The sequence below is a fragment of the Sylvia atricapilla genome, chromosome Z (assembly GCF_009819655.1).
Source record: "Sylvia atricapilla isolate bSylAtr1 chromosome Z, bSylAtr1.pri, whole genome shotgun sequence".
NCBI lineage: Eukaryota > Metazoa > Chordata > Aves > Passeriformes > Sylviidae > Sylvia > Sylvia atricapilla.
Window position 1 is genome coordinate 944,413 of NC_089174.1, and position 17,101 is coordinate 961,513.

The 17,101-nt window shown below is 59.0% G+C and overlaps 2 protein-coding genes across 2 annotated transcripts; both read left to right on the top strand.

Annotated features, from left to right (window-relative positions):
- The first annotated feature begins 5,099 nt into the window (after positions 1–5,099).
- Positions 5,100–9,939, top strand: XKRX (XK related X-linked). The gene is made up of 3 exons (XM_066338475.1): positions 5,100–5,483; positions 7,465–7,724; positions 9,158–9,939. The coding sequence occupies exons 1-3, from the start codon at positions 5,191–5,193 to the stop codon at positions 9,901–9,903; spliced, it is 1,299 nt and encodes a 432-aa protein (XP_066194572.1). The 5' UTR covers positions 5,100–5,190; the 3' UTR covers positions 9,904–9,939.
- A 1,383-nt stretch (positions 9,940–11,322) lies between these two features.
- Positions 11,323–16,678, top strand: NOX1 (NADPH oxidase 1). Its single transcript, XM_066338567.1, has 13 exons — positions 11,323–11,567; positions 12,594–12,689; positions 13,089–13,199; positions 13,280–13,364; positions 13,441–13,583; positions 13,661–13,842; positions 14,454–14,592; positions 14,696–14,788; positions 14,941–15,167; positions 15,246–15,408; positions 15,494–15,640; positions 15,828–15,952; positions 16,133–16,678. Exons 1-13 carry the CDS (start codon positions 11,343–11,345, stop codon positions 16,257–16,259), a joined length of 1,863 nt encoding a protein of 620 aa, XP_066194664.1. The 5' UTR covers positions 11,323–11,342; the 3' UTR covers positions 16,260–16,678.
- Positions 16,679–17,101: the final 423 nt, after the last annotated feature.

The following is a 17,101-nucleotide window of genomic DNA, read 5'->3' on the forward strand; positions in this document are numbered from 1 at the left end:
CTAGGAGAGGCTTGGATCTGAGTGCTCTGTTTGCTCTGCTCCCTGCTGCAGGGACAAGCTGCCTCCTTGCTCCTTGCACCATGCACACAGCTCTGGGAAGCCCCTGGGATGGCTACAAGCCCTGCCCGGGCTCCCACAGTGCTTTTTTTGAGAGCACTGTGGTGCTCCTGCTGCTTTCCTGCGTGGGGGAGAGGAGAGTATAAACTATTCCTCCAGGATGCCCCGGGCACACGCGGGCACAGCCCGGCTGGGTTAGCGCTCTGCCAGGGCTGTGTGCTCTTACTGCAGGTGGGACCGGGGAAAAGAGATAAGTTAAGGTGATTTTAACCCTTCCTGCCTCGTTTAGTGTTACAGCATCACCCACTGCCTGTGCTGGGACTGTAGCCAAAAAGGCAAAATGTGTAATTATCCCAAAGACCTATCAATGCACTCAATGGTGACTCTGCTTTCTGGTTAAAGAATTGAAGTGTGAGGCAGCACTGGCATGGCCTGTGCTTTGCCTGTGAGTATCCTGGCTCTGGCAGCACTGAGCCCTGTGCCCAGATCCCAGCGGGCTCAGCACAGCCTCCAGTGAGATTCAGAGGGATGAGATCCTCAGCACAGATACCAGATTCTCTCCCAGCAGGGTCAGAGTGAAACTGGATGAGGAACTGGAATGGTAAAAGCAGTCGCATGATGAAGCAAATGGAATAAATATTTCCCCAACCAGAAACTATTCCACAGACTGCTGGGGCAGGAAAAATTACAGCTGAGTTACTGTGAAAGCAATGCAAAATACAAACAGTTTAGGCCATGGAAACCAGTCATTTGCAAAGCTATTTCCAAACTAAGTAAAAAATTCCCGGCTCACAGATTCCTGGGAAGGTCCCAGCCCTGCCGGTAGGGCAGCACTGAGGGGACAAAACTGTGTCCCCTTCTCACACGCCCATCAAGCTGGGGGACACTGTGATTCCCCCTTCATCCAGCACATGGGGCATTTTGCTGGTGGACACGTCCCCACCGCCACTCCCTGCGGCACCGGCTGAATGTTTAATCCTCAGCACAGACCGTGTTCCTGAGGAGCTTTCAGGTCTGAAGTCAGGGAGCCTGGCCATCCCCACACCCCGAGCAGCTGCCTCCACCTCTGTGTGCAGGGCTATATTTGGGAAGGCAGCAGAGTGCTTTTGGCATGTTCCAACGAGCACCCTGGGAGTGGTGTCTGCTCTGGGTCCTAGAGAGGAGAGCTGGGGGAGCGTGCTGGCAGCTCTCCCCACCTGGGCTCTTTAAGAGCTCCCTGTCTTTCCCAAACAATTTTCTCTTCTCCTTTTACAGCAGCTGAGACGCCAGGCAGGCATGTGTAAAGCAGACAGGGTTATTTTGAGACTGGGAGCCGGTGAGGAAGCTTGCTCCTACCCCACATACAGCCCAGGCTGCCACACAAATGCCCAGGCACATCCAAGGGGCTGGAAAAGCTGCACAGCAAACCTTGTGGTTTCACACAGTGGGAGGCCACCACTGCCACTGCCCTTTGTGCGAAGTGTGTTTTGTGAACACTGGGATTTAAAAAAAAAAAAAGGATGGAGGCTGAGATTAAGAAATTAATGAAGCTGGGATGCTGTCCAGGAAAGGGCAGGCACTTGTGGAGACAGGAAAACTGACATCCACAGGTGGCTGTGAGACTCAAGTTGGTGCCATTGGGCATTCCCAGTGATCCTTGTGGGAACCTTCCAGCTCAGGAGATTCTGTGATTATGTGATTCTCTGTCACTTCACATCCACCACCCAGGGGCTGTTTGGCTTCTGGGAGGTTCCAGGGAGGGCCAGCCACCATTCTGCTGGTCCAGAAGGCAGCCACTGTAGAGTGGGGACACCGGGGCATGATGTCCCTGGCGCCTGGCATGTCCCTGCTGGCCTGTGACAGCTCTGGTTCGGGCAGTTTCTCTGTGGCAGTGGCGTCCCAGGGTGTCTGTGTGTCCCCGGCTGTGCTGGGCTGGCAGCACAGGTGTGGGCGTGGAGTTAGCAGGGACAGGGAGTGGCAAGGAAGTGGGACAGGAGCTCTGGCTGATGCTATCTGTGACCCACTTTTATGATGTGATCACTTTTATGGTCTGTCTTCTGTTTACAGCGCTGAGCTGAGGACAGGTGGGGTCAGGCTGGTGAGGTGACTCACAGCATGAACAGCTCGCTGCCTCTCCGTGCTTGGGACAGAAAATGGGATAATAACTGGTGTGGAAAATGCTGTGAGGCTTTGTCTCTCCATTCCTCTTGACGGCTGCCAGGCCTTATGGATACAGGACTGGAATTCTTGCCTGCTTAAACAATTGCTCTTCAGTATTTCATCATGGAGCAGGGGAAGCTGAAATTAAAAATACGATGAGTCGAAGCCCCGGCATTGCTCAGCTGAGGGTTTGGTGACCTGCCAGGCTCCTGGGGAATGCTTTTAATTGGGATAAGTGGAAGTTGCATAAATGGCACAAACGGCACGCTGCTGTTGCTGCTCACAGAGAGCCGTGGGTGCAGTTGGCAGTGCCAGAGGATGTGTTGTCGCTGGCTGAGCACCCAGCCAGGCACAGCTGCTCCCGTGCACAGCTCCCACCCTGGCTGGCTTCCGTCACCAATCGGCCTGGACACTGCTGCCTTCACCCTCTGCCCTGACAGAGCTTTTTTTGGAGAGGCTGTTTTCCAAAAACAGCTTGAAAATATGTAACTATCATACCAGAGCCGAGTGGTGACACAGAGATCTCCCATCCCTGCCAGTCAGGCCAGTCCCCATGAGCTTGTGGGGTTTGTGGTTTCCCAAAGCAGCTGTTCAGCTTGGAAGTTAAAGCTCTGAGCAGCTGCAGGGTCAGGGATTGCTTCTGTGTGGGAGCTGTTGCTGGGGGAGATACGGCCTCCAAATTCTCAGGGAGTTTTATTTTCAGCTCTCCTGCTGATAAGCCTGATAGCCCTGGTAATGCTTCCAGCCTGGTGAAATGGGGAACACTTGTGTGTGTAGTTTGGGAGGTTTTGTGCTTTTGGCTGGTGTGGGGCAGGTGAGTGGGCAGTGTCTCTGTTGCTAGCGTGGGCACCTCCTTGTGAGCTGGCCTAGCTGCTGAGGGTTGAGCACTGAGAGCCTTTTAAAAGTGACCTAAAAACTCCTGGTCTGCCTAAACTGGGAAAAAACTGACCAATGTCAAACACTTTTTGCCTTGTCCCATCTGTCCCAGCCAGGCAGCGAGTGCCCCGGCTGGACCGAGTGATCCGGCAGGCAGTGGATGCTCAGGCAGGACAGGGTGTGTTCATCCCACTGCTGGGGAAAGGTGTGCAGGGCTGGTGCTGGAGGCAGCTGTTCTGGGCAGAGCAGGGACCCCCGTGGCCAGGGAGAGGGGAACAGCCCGGACAGCCTTGTGCTCCCACCGCTGGAGGGGGGATCAAGGTGGGACAGACAGGAGGGAGGTGGGGCTGAGTGCTGGGACGTTTGGCTCCGTCAGCGACTCCACATATCCCATTACCTTGAGGGTGTGTTCTTGAAGGTGATGGGAAAAGCCCTCTTGCTCAGCTGTAGCACTGGGTCCTAAATGGAAGCAGGAATATCCAAGATACAGGAAACACATCTCCCGTGTAACATAACTCCAAAATCTTGCTGCACACACTCACAAGACCCGAAGGGCTTTCCCTGACACAGCTTATCTCGCAAGATACCTAAATGCTCCCTGACTTGACAACACCCTTCCTCCCTCCCACGTGCTGCCCCATCCAGCTCAGGGCCATGTGGTGCCATTTCTGGGTCTGGAGCTGGGGTGAGGCCCCAGATCTGAGGTGCTGGTGGGTGCAGGCAGCTCTCTGGCAGCTGTCTGATTCAGGCAAGGCTGGCACCCACACTGGCATCCTTCCTGCCCCACGCTGGGACCCAGTGTCCCTGAGGCTGCTGAACAGCTCTCCCCTGGAGGGACCCTGTAGGCAAATCCATGGACGGCTGGGACAAGGAATTCTGCCAACCTGGATATTCTAGAACACGTGGGTTTATTGCAAGGGCCGTGGGTAAAAGGGCCTTGCCTCCAGCCACCAGCCTGGGCTGGAGGGGAGTCCCAAAGAGAGAGGGAGAGAGAACAGCCGGGTGAGAGCTGAGAGAGAGCAAAGGGCAGGGGAGAGAGCAGGAGAGAGCAAGAGCAGGGGGAAGAGGAAGGGTTAGAGCGAGCTAAGAGCAGCGGGGAGGAGAGGAGGAAGAGGTAAGAGAGCATGAGGTTCTTGTTACAATACATTATATCTCCTATTGTGATGAATATTCTAATTTACAGTGACCAACCAACACAAGACACAAAATCCTATAGAATCTACACACAGCCTATAAGAACTACTATATCACCATACTGCGTTATATTTTAAACTCTAAAAACTACTCTTTAGACTTCTGTTTTGCTGCATTGACCTTTGGATCCCTCAGCCCGCAGAAAGGGTTCTGCTCCATCAAAAGGGATTCTCCTTCAGCTAGCTAGGCTATTGTTTTCAGGTTATATAGTAACTAAGACTTAGTATCCTACAACTCAAAGTCAGCTTTCATTTCTATCCCCATTATAGGTTTCATATTTTCAGAATCTTATATTTATAAGGTTTCCCTGATTCATCTTCCCCAGCAGGACCCTCCATGTGTTGCTGCACCTTGGGGTGTTGATAACTGCCGGGAATTTATTTGGCCTGGACTTGACAGGGGGTGCTGGGGAGGGCTCCAGGGTCTCAAGGGCACACACAAGGGGTTGTCAGCACTGTGTCTGGGGGGTCCCAGGGTGGGTCTGGGGGGGGCTGTGGGTCCTGGCCGTGCTGGGGCTGCCCTGGGGAGGCTGTTCCCTGCAGAGATGGGGAGCCCTGGGTGGAAGATCGTGCTCCAGGACGGGGATGTCGGGGCAGAGGCGCAGGTAGGGCTGTGCTGGGGCAGGGACCAGGGCACAGCGGCGCGGGGGATCCCGGAGGAGGAGGGCGGTGGCCAGGGCAGGGCGGGGGTACCGGCATCCCGGAACGGAGCCGGCGGGGTCCACAAGCTGAGTTCGGGGCGGTGCCGCCGCGGGGCCGGTGCGGGGCGGCCCGTCGGGGCTCGGGGCGGCCCGTCGGGGCTCGGTGCGGCGGGACAGCCCCGCCCCGCCCCGGCCCGCCCCGCAGCCGGCTCCTCTCTCCGCTGCAGCCCGGGATGGCGCCGCGGCGGGGCTGAGCGCCCGGGCCGGGCCGGGCCGGGGCCGCCATGCACGGTCCGAGCGGGGGCAGCCCGCCCGCCGCCGCCCCGTCGCGGGCGAAGCTGCCGCTCGGCATCGTCTTCTCGACGGCGCTGTTCTGCGGGGAGGGGGCGGCGGCCGCCGTGCTCTGCCTCTCCTACGGACACTCCGACGATCGCTTCTGGCTGGCGCTCACCATCTTCTTCGTGCTCTGCCCCTCCGTCCTGGTGCAGCTCACGCTCATCTTCGTGCACCGCGACCTCAGCCGCGACCGCCCGCTCGTCCTGCTGATGCACCTGCTGCAGCTGGGGCCCATCATCAGGTGAGCGCGCCGGGACCCCGGAGCGATGCCCCGGGGGAGGGCAGGGGGCGATGGTCAGCTCCTGTCAGCGTCCGTCCTCCCCGGCCCCGCGGGCCCTCTGCTCGCCGGTGCAGCCACGGATGCTGCTGCTGCTGGAGCCCGCTCCGGGCAGGACACGGCTCTGCCAGCCTGTTGTGTGCCAGCTGCTGGGAAAGCTCTGCCCGAGGTCCGTGAGGCAGGCAGCCGTCCACTCAGCCTCGTGTTTTTGCCATCACCGTGCTCGTGCTGAGAGCGCAGGTGGGAATCCCCGGTGGGTGCCCCGAGGATGAGTACCGACATGGGATGGAACTGAGTCAGGGGAGATTTAGGTTAGATATCAGGAAAAGGTTTTACACCCAGAGAGAGGGTGGTGGAACTCTGGAACGGGCTCCCCAGGGGAGTGGTCACAGCACCTGGCCTGAGTTCAGCAAACCTTTGGACAATCCTCTCAGGCACACAGTGGGATTCTTGGAGTGTCCTGCATAGTGCCAGGAGTGGGAGTCAGTGAGAGTTTTGTGGGACATAGAGGAGAGGAGGAGGTGCAGGAGTGGGGCTGGCATGGAAACTGTGGGGCTACCAGACTGTGCTGCTAAGAGGACAGTGAGGGGGTGGATGGATGTTGCACAAGCTGATCCCTCATTTCTTGGGAATGCTGTGGTGCCTCCCGGGCTGTCATCACTCTGGGCAGCCTGCTCCGTGAGAACACACTGCAGGAGGCATGGCAAAGCCACCATCTCCACGGGGCTCCTTCCCCAGGGGCAGCCCAGCAGCCAAGCTTTGGGGCTCGCTGTACCCACAGGGCTCCAGAACCACTGGTGGCTGCTGTGCATTTTCTCTGTCACCAAAAACAAGCAGTGTGACAGACGTGTCCCCATGTCTTACCTTCAGAGCCCTGGCCCACAGGAGGGTCGTGATTCTCACCACATCAGCTGAGGCTGTCTGACTTGGGTACAGTGCTGCCCAGCTGCTTGTAGAAGCCAGTCAGGGCTGCCTGGGGAAGGCTGCTTCAGTCTGCTGCCCAGGCTGGAGATGGATCCCAGCCTGCTGAGAAGGTCTGGCAGGGCACTGAGAGCCAGCTGGGTCTACCCTTCAAGCTGGGCCTTTGGGATGAAACTATTTTCCCAGCAGAGTTTGCAACGAGCCATGGGTGCTGGCCTGATCTGTCAAGAGAATTTATCCTGAACCCTCACTCCTTTTGGGTTTGACACGCAGCAGTTTGTGCTGTCCTGATAAGCACTCATAAATAATGATGTCCTGTTGGTCCCAAAGCCGGCTGCTCCCCAGGCGGGAGCCAAGCTGATCCCCTGTGGCCACACACCCCACCCCATGGCCGTGTGGAGGGGCTGGGGGTGCCCCTGTCCTGGCAGACGAGGCAGAAAATCACACCCCTGCCCACAGTGAGGGCCGCAGAGAAGGGGCTGCGGAAACGCTGCCTTACCTGCCCCTGCCACACGCTGCTTCACCCTGTGCTCTCCTTCCTGCTGTCCCCACCAGGGAGGAAGTGTGGAAGCCTTCTTCTGCTCGAGATGAGAGATCAAAGAAAACTCTGATATTCAGTTCTGATATTTCAGAGTTTCGTTTGCCTCTGCTTAGAGGAAGAGGTTTCTGCCAGTTGGGAAAACAGAACCCAAGGGTGATTAACACCTTCCTGTAGCTGTGGCACCCAGCAGAGTCACTGCTTTGTAGCCTGGATGCTGCAACTCTTCCAGCAGCCGCTTCACCCCTTGCTGGAGCAGTTGTTGGCTTCTCATGGTGCACATGGCTCACCCTGAACGCTGGAGCGGAGGAGCAGCCCCCGGGCATCCCCATGGTCCTGGTGTGTCCAGCTTCCCTGGGCCTGTGGGATGCCCACAGCACTGCTGGACAGCCGGGCTGCACTCATCATCAGCGGGGTCTGGCCAGCACCGCGCCAGGTGTGGCTGGAGGTGCCGGCAGCGGGGTGACAGCTGCTGTGTCCCCACAGGTGCGTGGAAGCCCTGCTGGTGTACTGCTGGTCGGGGAGGGAGGAGGAGCCCTACGTGACCATCACCCGCAAGCGGCGGCTGCGGAAAGGCTACGAGGTGGAGATGGAGCAGGAGGTGGGGCACTCGGAGCGGCGCCTGGCCACCCACCGCAACGCCTTCAAGCGCATGGCCGTCATCCAGGCCTTCCTGGGCTCCACCCCGCAGCTCACCCTGCAGCTCTACATCAGCGTCCTGGAGAAGTACGTCCCTGTGGCCCGAGGTAAGGGCGCCCGGCGGGCACCTAGGCTCCGCAGGGACCCACCAGGGCGCACTCCCCAGCTGCTTGTGCTGGTGTCACATCCAGGCGCTCTGAAAAGTCATTCCCGGGGACGCCGCTTCCGCTGGACTCCCCTGAATGTGGAGCACAACCCACAGGAGCTGGGCAGCCATCAGCTCTCTGCTTTCCTGCTTGCAGTGACGCAAAGTGAGGAAGGGTGGGCATGACCGAGGTGCCAGGCTCCGCTCCCTGGACCCTGCTTGTGAGCATCTGCCCCCAAGAAGCAAGCCATCCACCCGTTGCCATGTCTCATAAGAGGGTCAGGTCCCTGCCATAGCCTGCTCCAGTCTCCATTCATTTTTTTCCACCTAGATACAGGCTCTGGCTTCCCTCAAGTCCCTCCACTGTATCTATTTCTGCACATTTTCCAGCAGCCAGAGCTCCCAGCCCAGCACTCCCACTTGGAGGCTCCCTTGCCTGCTCCCTGGATGTTTATGTGCTTGGGGGTGGATATGCCAGAGCAAACTTTTAACTCCCATTTTGGCATGGCACCAAGCTGGGCATGCAGGCATGCTCTTGCACCATTCCAATTACAGTGCTGGGTGAAGGAGCTGCCCTCAGCAGTGCTGGGAGCCCAGGCCTTGTCATCTGTGCCCACAGCAGGTGCATGAAAAGGGAAGCACAGGAAATGTCCCGCAGAAACCCCCTAATTTGCCACAGCCCTCTGCAAAGGCGTTCTGGGGAGTTGCAGATGCACAGGAAGAATGAGTGCCAGTGCTCCTCTAGCAGTAGGTGCAGGAAGTAAATACCAAATGGTGTGTTTTGGGTGATTCCGCTGCAGCTGGAGTGTCAGCTCAGCCCTGCAGCCACCATGGATAGGACCAGCTGCACTCTTCTGTTTTTCTTTGTGGTATTCCTGGCTGTGCTGACTGTGAGCAGCTGCCAGAATTCCCTACAAATGACCTTGGCTTTGCAGCCCTCAGGTGGGGCTGGATCTTGGGATGTTTTTGGGACTACAGTGATGCTTGGCTGAGATGAAGGCAGAGGGGTCCTCACAGCACAGACTGTGCCTCACTTACCCTTGAGCAGCATTTCCTGCACAGGGCAGGGGCACTGGAGCATGGCACAGAAATGGCTCCAGTTTGGCCAAGGCTTGTGTTTTGTTAGCGTAGGGAGAACCTTTGGGTTCTGAGCCTGCTGCTGCCAGCCACCTCATCGTGGGGACTGTCACCACCACCCGTGAGCTGTTCTAGCAGTGCTCACACTGACCCTGCTGCCGTGAGCCCAGGCACTTGGCACCCTGTTCTCACCCAGGATTGGCACCCCGTGTTTCCCACCTGGGGCTGTCACCCCACACTTTGCGCCCCAGTCAGTGGAGAGGCTGGGCACAGCCTGGTCTCCAGCACTGCCTGACTCCCTGCTCTGTCCCTCCGCAGCCGTCCTCATGGCCATCTGCCTGGTGTCAGTCACCTACGGGGCACTGGTCTGCAACATCCTGGCCATCCAGGTCAAGTACGACGACTACAAGGTGCAGCTGCGGCCGCTGGCCTTCCTCTGCATCGTGCTGTGGCGCAGCCTGGAGATCTCCACCCGCATCGCCGTCCTCGTGCTCTTCAGCACCGTCTTCAAGCACTGGGTCATCCCCATCGCCCTGGCCAACCTCCTGGTGGTCTTCTTCTTGCCCTGGGTGCAGTTCTGGCGCAGCGGCAGCCGCCTGCCCGACAACATCGAGAAGAACTTCAGCCGCCTGGGCACGGTGGTGGTGCTCTGTGCCTTCACCCTGCTCTACTCCAGCATCAACATGTTCTGCTGGTCGGCCGTGCAGCTCAAGCTGGCTGACCGGGACCTCATCGACAAGTCTCAGAACTGGGGCCGCCTGGCCGTGTACTACGTGGCGCGGCTAGTGGAGAACACTGCCCTCGTCATCCTCTGGTACTTCTTCAAGACCGACGTCTACGAGAACGTCTGCACCGCGCTGCTGGTGCTGCAGCTGCTCCTGGGCTACTGCCTGGGCATCTACTTCATGCTCCTCTTCTTCCAGTACCTGCACCCCTGCCGCCAGCTCTTCCGGCACAACGTGGCTGATTTCCTGCACTGCGTGTGCTGCCGCCGGCAGCCGGCAGGGACCCCTCTGTGCCTCGAGGTGCCCTGCGAGCCCGGCGTGAGGCACAGCATTGTCTGACTGGGCTCCTCCAGACAGCTACGGGCATGGGCTGTGCCAGCAGCCAGAGGATGCTTGTCGCCTGGTCCTGCAATGGCACAGCATCCCTGTGGTGTCAGGGGGACAGGAGTGTGCTTGCCTGCTCAGGACCACTCATATGAACACGGAGGAAGGGTTGATTTGGATTGGACATGAGGAAGTTTTTTACAATGAAATGGTGAGGGACTGGCACGTGAGAGAGATGGTGGATGTCCCGTCCCTGAAAACATTCAAGACCAGGCTGGATGGGCTCTGAGCAACCTGGCCTGGTTGAAGATGTCTCTGCCCATCTCTGAAGTTGAACTAGGTGGCCTTTAGAGGTCCCTTCCAACCCAAACTATTCTACAATTCTATGACTTAAGGGGGTGCCCAAAGCGGTTGCCCTTGTGAGCTGGCTGCCACGTGGTGCACAGCCCCCGGGGTGTCCCGACACCCCTCACCTGCTGCTATGGTGCATACGGCGACCTTGGAACACGGGTGCCACTGGGGATGTTTTTAGCAGTAAAGAAACTTTGCTGTGGCTGCATGTCTGGGTGCTGGCAGTGACTCATGCGGAGGGTGGGGACAGTCCCACCGGGGCTGGCACGGGTGCACACACCTGCTGTCCTCGTTTGCAGGCGCCGAAATGGGGCTGTGCCAGCGGGAAGTGGGGATGGGGGGAGCCCCTCCATGGAGCCCATAAGATCCAGGAGCATGGCGGGATGGGGGCTGGCCTCACCCTGTGCTTCCGTCAGCGAGGCCGTGGCTGCAGGCCAGCAGAGAGCAGCATGCCAGCAAGGAGCAAGCCTGTCTGACCTGTTCCTCCAGGCTCAGGGGCCCAGAACAGGCTGCTGTTCCCAGCTGGAGCACTGCACACCCTAGAGCAGTGGAGGGCAGGCAGGAGGGAAAAGGTGGCTGGCACAGCAGTGGCAGTGGGTGCTGATGGGACCCGGGCATCCTGGCCCCCAAACCAGGAGTGTGACACGCCCCACCTCAGCACCCATATTTGGGATCAGCTCTGTTTGGGTGCTGGACTGAGGTTGTTCATCAGCCCTGGGGTGCCCATGGAGGTACAGCACAAGTGGTGCTTGGTCTTAAGTCACTCACGCTATAATGGATGCTCGGGCTGGATCCTGGCATTGATGCCAGCACCATGACCCCAGCATGATTCTCTTCCTTTGATCGTTTCCCTGCAAAATAGGCAGTGGAGGCTGGTGAGGGAGGCCAGGGAAAACAGAGCTGTTGAGCCAGGCACAGGACAGATCCTCCCCAACTTCTTCCCAGGAAATTCCTGCCTTACAAAACCCGTTTTTGCCCTCGGAGGTTGCAAAACCCCAGGAGAGCAGCCAAGCCACGCCGTGTCACCCAGCCGTGGGGACACGGCGGGTCTCAGCGGGGGCCCATTCCTGGCCAGCACAAGGGGCTGGTTTCGGCGTTGGCCGATGGGGACAGCCCTACCTTCCTGGAAGGTGGCCTTTGATACCACCAGCATTTCCTTAAAGCGCTCTCGGGGGAAATTCCCCGTGCGCCGCTCCCGCGGCCGGGACTGCCGCTCCGCCTGCTGCCTCCATAAAACGCCGGGCAGGCACGGGCGGGCGGGACAGCGGCGGGGACACCGCACCATGGGCAGCTGGCTGGTCAACCACTGGTTCTCGGCCGCCGTCCTGGTGAGTCTCTGCGGCTGGCGTGGCGCCGTGCGGGGGCACTTCGGGGTCTCCGGGCCCTGGGGGGGCTCCTGGGGGAGATGGGGAGTGATGAGCTGTCCCCCGGGCTGGGCTGTGCGGAGAGATGAGCATCCCCTCTGCTCCGCCAGCACCTCTACCCCGGCGGACAGGGGAGGGATGGGCTCTGGAAAACTGAAGTCTTGGGGAAAACACAGCTCGTGGGAAAAGGAGGTCTTGGGAAACTTAAGAATGCTGCTGCTTTGCCCAGTAATTTTGGCTGGGAGCCTCCCACGTGCCTCTTCTCCCCTTGTGAGAGAGGAGGAGGATTCTGTGAGAACTCGTGGCAGGGTGAGGAGCTGGCACCGAAGGGACCATCTGCCACTGCCGTGCTGCAGCATCTCTGGTGTGACAGAGCTCGCCTGGCCAGCACCCATCAGCTGCTCAGCACTGTGTGTGAGGAGCTGTGAATGCATGGGAACATGGGGGTTTATAGACAGTTGGGCTATTTTAATTTTTTAAATCACTTAAAAAAGAAAGAGAAAACATCCAAAATCCAAATACACGTCAGGGTGGGTTTTTTTTGGGACCCCTGCAAAAAGTCAGTGGCGGTGAGAGGCGGCAGTGTGGGATGCCGTGGGGTGAGACAGGGGACAGCAGCACAGTGGGGCGCAGTAGGCCAGCTCCCATGTGAAACTTCCTTCTCCCAGAATCTTTCCCACACAGTCCTGACCACCCTCCAGATCTACTTTCCCTCCCGTTACACGGGCGTTTCCTGCTCCTGCCTTTCCTCCTTCCTCATGCATGGGTGATGCACAGGGCAGTAGGTGACAAGATAGCAGTTCTGCAAGACGTCCACACCTCTCCCCACCTCTGGCCGTGTTCCAGCCCTGTGCGTGACAGGGCAGCTCATAAGGAAACAGGACAGGATACACTGTCCTGACACCCTCTGGCTTCACCCGGCCCTGAGTGCTGCGGAGTGAGAGGCTCCTGGGACAGGGTCCCTCATGAGGCTGTGACTTTCCCCTGCAGGCAGCCTGGCTGGGCATCAACATCTTCCTCTTCACCTACTACTTTCTGTTCTTTGACCGGGACGAGCGGTATTTCTACACCAGGGCCATCCTTGGGGTAAGGTGCTCCCCCAGGGCACCCTGCCTGCCCAGGCAGGCGAGCCCCTCGGGGAAGTGGGGTGGGGGCTGCAACATCCCACGCCCTTTCAATGTTCTGTCCTCTTCCAGTCCACCGTCATTCCATCCCACTCCACAGCGTGGCATTGCACCATGCCACCCTCTGCCTTGATCCGTGTCTGGTCTCAGCCCAGCAGCATCCCAGCCCAGCCTAGCATCTCCCCCTCCCAGTCCTCTCCTGGCATCACCCCTCCCAGTCCCCATGCCAGCCCAGTATCTCTCCATCCCAGTTCCCAGCCTAGCATCACCCAGTCCCAGCTCAGCACTGGGTGGCCCCATCCTGACCCAGTTCTGGCACAGCACAACAGGACAGTGGTGCTCACCCCTCTCTTCTCCCCAGTCCGCCTTGGCGTGGGCTCGAGCATCAGCCAAGTGCCTCAACTTCAACAGCATGCTGATCCTGCTGCCTGTCTGCCGCAACCTGCTCTCCTTCCTCCGTGGGACCTGCTCGGTGAGTGTCCCGTGGTGGCACAGCCAGTGTGGCCGTCTCCATCCCTGTCCCCCTCCTGAAACTGCTGCCTCTCCCTGCAGTGCTGCAGGAGGACGTTGCGGAAGCAGCTGGACCACAACCTCACCTTCCACAAGCTGGTGGCCTATGCACTGGCCCTGCTCACAGGTATCCCCTGGACTGGGATGGGGCAACAGTGGGGACTGGGAGCTGCCCGGTGGGTGACTGTCTGTCCCCTGTCCAGCTGTGCACACCATCGCCCACCTCTTCAACCTGGAGCGCTACAACCACAGCCAACAGGCCACCGACGGCAGCCTCCCTGGTGTCCTCTCCAAGATGCACCTGCAGGGCAGCCAGTGGCTGAACCCCATCCACTCCAACCAGACTGTGAGTGTGGCCCTGGCATCCAGGGACCCACCGCCACCTGTTCCCTGCTCCCCTAACCCACCCTGCTGCCCCTGCAGACCGTTGAGTACGTGGCTTTCACGACCATCCCGGGGCTGACGGGGGTGATCATCACGCTGGCACTCATCCTCATGGTCACGTCCTCCACCGAGTTCATCCGCAGGAACTACTTTGAGCTCTTCTGGTACACACACCACCTCTTCCTTGTCTACTTCGCTGGCCTCGTCATCCACGGCATTGCGTAAGGCTCCTCACCACTCCCTGGGGCAGCACAGCGAGGGGCAGAGGACACAGACTCTGGTGGGGCAGTGGACACAGACCTCTGGTGGGGCAGAGGACACAGACTCTAGTGTGGCAGTGGACACAGATCTCTGGTGGCAGTGGACACGGACTCTGGTGGGGCAGAGGACACAGACTCTGGTGGGGCAGAGGACACAGACCCCTGGTGGGGCAGAGGACACAGACCCCTGGTGGGGCAGTGGACACAGATTCTGGTGGCAGTGGACACAGACCTCTGGTGGCAGTGGACACAGACTCTGGTGGGGCAGTGGACACAGATCTCTGGTGGAGCAGTGGACACAGACTCTGGTGGGGCAGAGGACACAGACCTCTGGTGGGGCAGTGGACACAGACCTCTGGTGGCAGTGGACACAGACTCTGGTGGGGCAGAGGACACAGACTCTGGTGGGGCAGAGGACACAGACCCCTGGTGGGGAAGCCATGGGCAGAGCCCAGTGGGGCTGTGAATTGCCATTCCCAGGGCAGGCAAGCCCAGCTGGCCTCACGCAGCATGGCTCAGCCCCAGCTGGGGGCAGAAGCTGGGCCCTGGGCTTATCCCTCTCCTCCCTGCAGTGGGCTGGTGCGTGGGCAGACGGAGCAGAGCATGGCAGAGGTGCACCCCTATCAGTGTGCCGAGTACCTCACACAGCGGGACCAGAACTGCACCCACAACTGCTGCAAAGATCCTGAGTTTGGGAGCATCCCTGCCGAGGTAGGGAATGGTGGGATGGCTGTGGAAGAGAAGCTCTTCCGTTGCCCTTGGGATGCTCCGGCCCTGGCCCTTCCCAAACCTTTGCTCTCCTCCATCTTCACAGTCCTGGAAGTGGGTTCTTGCCCCCATCATCCTCTATGTCTTTGAGCGGATCCTGCGGGTCTGGCGTGCACAGCAGAAGGTGGTTGTCAAGAAGGTGGGTGCTGCAGGAGCCTGTTCCTCTGCCAGCTCCTACCCTTGGAGCACCAGTGCCACAGTTCCTCGCTGTGGTGGGCATGGGGAGGCTGGCAGGGGCCACAGCCCTTTCCGAGGGACAGAGGCCAGGCTGAGCCCTGCCCGTGCCCCCAGGTGGTCATGCACCCTGCCCGCGTGCTGGAGCTGCAGATGCAGAAGAAGGGCTTCTGCATGGAGGTGGGGCAGTACATCTTTGTCAACTGCCCCGCCATCTCCCCGCTGGAGTGGCACCCCTTCACCCTCACCTCTGCACCCGAGGAGGACTTCTTCTCCATCCACATCCGGGCGGCTGGCGACTGGACAGAGCGCCTCATTGACACCTTCCAACTGGAAACACCCAGGTAGGCTGGGGAAGGCCCAACAGGTCATGTCAGGATTTGGGGAGGCTGTACCTCTCACCCAGGCCCTGCTTTGGCCAGGGTTGAGGTGGATGGTCCCTTTGGCACGGCCAGCGAAGACGTGTTCCAGTACGAGGTGGCCATGCTGGTTGGAGCGGGCATCGGTGTCACCCCCTTCGCCTCCATCCTCAAGTCCATCTGGTACAAGTTCCAGCACGGTGACCAGACCCTCAAGACCAAGAAGGTATGGAGCATCCCATGGGACCAGCTGTGGGTTTCTTCCTGTGGCTCTGCTCCACCTTGAGCAATCCCCCTCCCCTGCATCCCAGATCTACTTCTACTGGCTCTGCCGGGACACAGGAGCCTTTGCCTGGTTCAACGACCTGCTTGCCTCACTGGAGCAGAAGATGGCTGAGTCAGGCAAGGCAGACTTCCTCACCTACCGCCTCTTCCTCACTGGCTGGAACAACAGCATTGTGAGTCAACCACAGGCTGGCCTGGCTGCAAGAGGGGGACACGGGGTGGCCAAGCTGGGCAGGGCAAGCACGACTCTTAGGTACAAAGTCCAGGCACAGTGTTTAGGGGGATCAACTTTTAGTGGTAAGGGACTGGAGGGGGGCTCAGGGCTGGTGCCTGGGGTTCTCACCATCCCTGCTTGCCCAGGCCAACAACGTGGCACTCCACTTTGACACTGCTACGGACACAGTGACGGGCCTCAGGCACAAAACCATCTTTGGGCGGCCCATGTGGAACATGGAGTTTGCAGCGGTGGCTGCAGCCCACCCCAGGTGAGAGCTGAGCAGGGAATTCAGGGTGTTGGAGTTGGAGGCACCCCCTCTACCCTGGCACTCAGCACTGGGCTGGCCTTTGGGGGAGGTGTGCTACCCTCTGCAGGGAGCCCAAAAAGCTTTTTAATCACTTTTCCTTGAGCTGCCCACCTGGCACTGACCTCCCTGTGCTGTCTGCAGGTCAGTGGTGGGTGTGTTCCTCTGTGGGCCGGAGGCCCTGGCAAAGAGCCTGCAGAAGTCTTGTCACCAGCACTCCAGCCTGGACCCCAGGAAGGTCAAATTCTACTTCAACAAGGAAAACTTTTAAGTGGCAGCAAGGCTGACACCGCAGCGGGCAGGGACCCTGACTGTATTGCCTCAAGCCTTTTCCAAGCAAGGCCGGGGATACGTATCTGTGCATGCACTGAAGCCAGGCAAGGCACTCTGTCTCCATGATAAATTCCAGGTTCAAAGACTGCTGCCTGCCTGTCCTGGTGTACAACAGGTCCTCATGGAGCGAGTGGGCCTTGTAGCTCCACCCAGTCCCCTCCCTGGGGAACCAGAGGCTCGTTCTGTGATGCTCCTGGAGCAATGGGAAGCAGTAGGAGCACAGCAGGTTGGGCAGAACTACGGGATGGGGATTTGACATGGGGATACACTTAGGTGTCAGGGGCCAAACGTGCCCCTCAGGGTCTGAACAGTCTTTTGTATAAGAATAAATTAAACTTCCTTTTCTTTGTAATGAAAGCTTCTGTGGTGACTCAGCTGAGTGGGTAGAGGAGCCCATGCTCTGTTCCCTGACAGAGCTGCAATAGAAGAGCTGGCTGCTAGCAAACCCTCTGGGGTGCAGGATCAGACACCCCTCTGCAGGGGGCTGCTGGCACCCCCAGAGCCAGCCTGCACCCAGCACACAGCTCAGCTCCCACAGCAGCTCACACCAGGTTCTGCTCCAGCGTATGCAAAGAGGGAAACCCTGAGCAGGCTGGCGCGGTAAGTGATACTGCAATAGGATCCAGAGCCCTTCCTGCCCCTCCAGCAGGGATAGAAAGCCAAGCTCTCTGTCCTGCCCTTTCCCTACACCCCTGTAAACAGCACGGCACAAAAAATTCCATTACTAGTTCTTACCCTGGTGTGGGGAGGAGGGAGGATGGCAAGTGGTTTGGACAAGAC